The following is a 3435-nucleotide window of genomic DNA, read 5'->3' on the forward strand; positions in this document are numbered from 1 at the left end:
ATCCTTTTCATTCCTCACCCTCTTCCCTTTCCCCTCAAGCCCTTTCCCTTCTTTCTCCACTCTCCCTTCCCTTCCAACCACCCTCCTCTCCCTCTTCCTTCTCCTTTTCCCTCCCCCTCTACCCTCTCTTTCTCCTCCTCCCCCTTAGCCTTCCTCCTCTGTCCCATTTCTCTCCAATCACTTGAATGTGTATCTTCCAAAGAAGACCTAAGATCTGGGAAACAAATCAGAATATGAATAATAGTTATGTATTTCTTAAATTTCCCCTTTTCTCAGTATTTTCCACTTTTTTGAGAAGACCTACATTTTTTATAATTAGGAAAAAATGTTAGATTTTTATAGCATGATACACTTTATTTGACATTTATTTTAGGATGCAATAGAACATGAAAAAATATCAAATGATATAAAGTGATCATCTTAGTGAAAGATAAAGTAGAACATATTACAAAGAAAATGTGGTTAGTAACCTCAGTTTACAATTACACAGTATGAGGAAACTTTTAAAAAATACCATGTCACTAACACTTCAGTGGTAAACAACTTAATTATTAATTTATAGACCACTATGTCACATAAATAAGCTCACAGTCATATCATATATGGTCTCGATGGACATTCTTAAATGTATGCTAATCTTTTTTAAGCAAATTTCACTGTTAAGCTGTTCTAGTTACTGTAAGTACCATATTTCTATAGCAAAGTAATGAAGGCACAGCTAGTGCAAGCAGATTTAAACTTTTAGTCTTCCAGGCTGGAAATAAAAAAAACACTTGCGTTGGTACTTCAGGAACTGTTTTTTTCAAGCAAATATTTGTCTCAATTGACAATTCTGACAGTTTTCACAGCTACATTCTAATAGGAACATGACAAAAAGACTTCACAAAAATCAGAACTTTATAGCACAAAATGAGCATGCTTTAGATAACTGACATTTATATATTTTGAAGAATATTACACTACAACAGGCTAGATAAACTGATACTTAGACACTGTAAGACCATTTTCAGACTACCAAGAAAATATGAAAACACAAGACTATAAGGAATGCTAGTGTTGAGGTTATAGAGCAGCGCCCCCCTCCCATCTCGCCTAAGGCTATATAAACCTGCTTCACTTCTGCTTGAAGTTTTGAGACTCTTGAAAATTCTTTCAAGCAGCTTTTTTTTATTTTCGATATTTCCTGTTTCCATAATTTTTACTATCTTCATAGGTACATTTGACTTCTCCTGTATAGTAATAGATCGATTTCAGGATGACATTATCATGTAAAGTTTGACCAATTTCAAAGTCCTCATTGAGGATAGCATCTTCTCGTGGCTCTAGCTTTCCAATCTTAGGAATCTCAGGAGGGCTAAAGAAATTGAAGAATGATGCATTAGGAACCACTCTTGGCTGACTTTCAATTTCTCCAGTAGCAGTTGTTCGACTCTGGGTGGTTGTCACAGTAACATCCTTTCCTCTTCTCCAATCTATTTTACAGCCCTTGCAATCTTGGATTTCCCATCCCCAAGAGAAGAAGGGATCCTTGTGATCTGGTTTTGACTTTATTATATATGTCTTGGTCAGCACCTCATTTCTGAAGTATGGATTGGGTAGAAAATAAAATTCAAATGTGTAACTTATAGGCTGGCCAGGTTTTGAGAACTTTAGGCTAATATCTGACAAGAACTTCAGAATGGGTGCATCATACTTCTGAATCATGGGCCCGAGCTTGTCAACATTCTTTAAAACAGTCAGCCAATAGTCAGGAATGCCTTTAGGATCCTTTTTAGGCTTTCCCTTATGAGCTCTTTTAAGAGTCACTCTTTCTTTAGGCCTGGCCTCAGGAATTCTTTTAGGAGCCTCTATTATGGCAGCCTTTGCCTTAGCTTCTGTTGCTTTAGTCTGTTCTTTATCTTCTGCCTTTACCTGAGGGTCTACTTTAGGGTCTTCTTTCACTTCAGGCTTTGTCCCCAGAAAATCTTTAGACTCTGCTTTTTCTTCAGCCTTTGTCTCAGGAATTTCTTTTGGAACCTCATTTTCTTCAGCCTTTACCTCAGGTTTTCCTTTAGGCCCGTTATCTTCTTCCTCACCCTCTAAAGCAGGCATTTCACTAGGGCTGTCTTCCTGCACCTCCTCATCACTGCTGAACACCTCATCCTCTGAATTCCACTCATATTCTTCTTCTGTAGGTTCATATTCTGCATTGATTATTTGAAATCGCCGATCGTATAGAGGCTTATTGAGTTCGGCATATTTTCTTTCGAGATCGTGAATTGCCTTTAAGAACAGGATGTCTACCTTGTCACATTCATCTTGAATATTTCTGAGCGCCTGCACACGATTTCTAACGGCCTGAGGCAGCCTATCCACGAAACTTTTACCCAAAGGAGCCCGTTGTGCTCTTCTGGAAGGCCCAGATACCCTCCTCTTTCTATATAAGCGGCTGCGGCCACTGCTGCTGCTGCTGCTGCTGCAACTAGTGCTGCTGCTAGAGCTACTACAGTCAGATTCCTCCCCAGAATCACTAGAGCTAGCCATCTTCTCTTCAGCAACCCTTTGGGCGGCAGGTTCCAAAACCGTGTTAAGATCCGCTTCTGCCATTTTGCAACCCTGCAAACCTCTTAATGTGGTGACTACCGCTGAGACCGCGCGACCAGAGATGGGCAGAAAATGACTCACGGATGCTTGGGTGGCGGCGGAGGCCGAGGCTGAGGAGGCGGCAGCGGCGAAGGCAGCAGTAGCGCAGGACGGGGTTGGGCTGGGTTGCTGTGATCCCGCAGAGGTGGAAGCCGCAGTAGAGGCCTGGGCAAGAGCGGCGGTGGCAAGGACTCTCAAAGCAGCTGCGGCGGACAGAGGAGTGCCGCAGTCTAACGGCGCAGTGTAAGACCCCAAGATCTCTTCACGGTTTAGATCGCGAGCTCCCACCCCTTGCGGACCCACCTGCAGTCAATTTAGTTCCCAGTGTGCCTTTTAGCTCTCACCTCATTTGCTGGGCAAACTTGATTGACAATGTCTAAGCCTATTGAATGACCAAACGCACGCGCCGCTCTCCAGGCTCCGCCTACCTTCCCAGACGCTGCCTGGTAGCTGAGGCACACATTTGTGGAAGACGTTTATTTCCCCTGAAAATTATATCTTTATAGTTTTATAATTCAAAAAATAAAAATAAAAAAAGCTTAGATATGAGGTAAAAATACTATCCATGGTTCTTAACAAGGGAAGAGGAGTATCTTTCTCCTATCATTTCGTCCTGAATTCCCGTTTGGTTTGTCAGGAGCCTCTTGACAAAAATTTGTTTTTAAAAAATTGGATGAAAATACTTCAAATGGCATCATTGGGTAGTGTGAATATGTAATATATTTTTTTGAAACTATATCTAAATATGCTATTAGCGTGTATTTTTAAACTGGAGAGAAAAGGGAGTCGTTTATTGGCAAAGGGGGGAGGGGC

General features: G+C 41.4%; 1 protein-coding gene across 1 annotated transcript; it reads right to left on the bottom strand.

Moving 5' to 3' along the window:
- Positions 1-333: 333 nt before the first annotated feature.
- Positions 334-2953, bottom strand: NAP1L3 (nucleosome assembly protein 1 like 3). The gene has a single exon (XM_049644033.1). It carries the CDS (start codon positions 2584-2586, stop codon positions 1168-1170), a length of 1419 nt encoding a protein of 472 aa, XP_049499990.1. The 5' UTR covers positions 2587-2953; the 3' UTR covers positions 334-1167.
- Positions 2954-3435: the final 482 nt, after the last annotated feature.

The sequence above is a fragment of the Panthera uncia genome, chromosome X (assembly GCF_023721935.1).
Source record: "Panthera uncia isolate 11264 chromosome X, Puncia_PCG_1.0, whole genome shotgun sequence".
Classification (NCBI taxonomy): domain Eukaryota; kingdom Metazoa; phylum Chordata; class Mammalia; order Carnivora; family Felidae; genus Panthera; species Panthera uncia.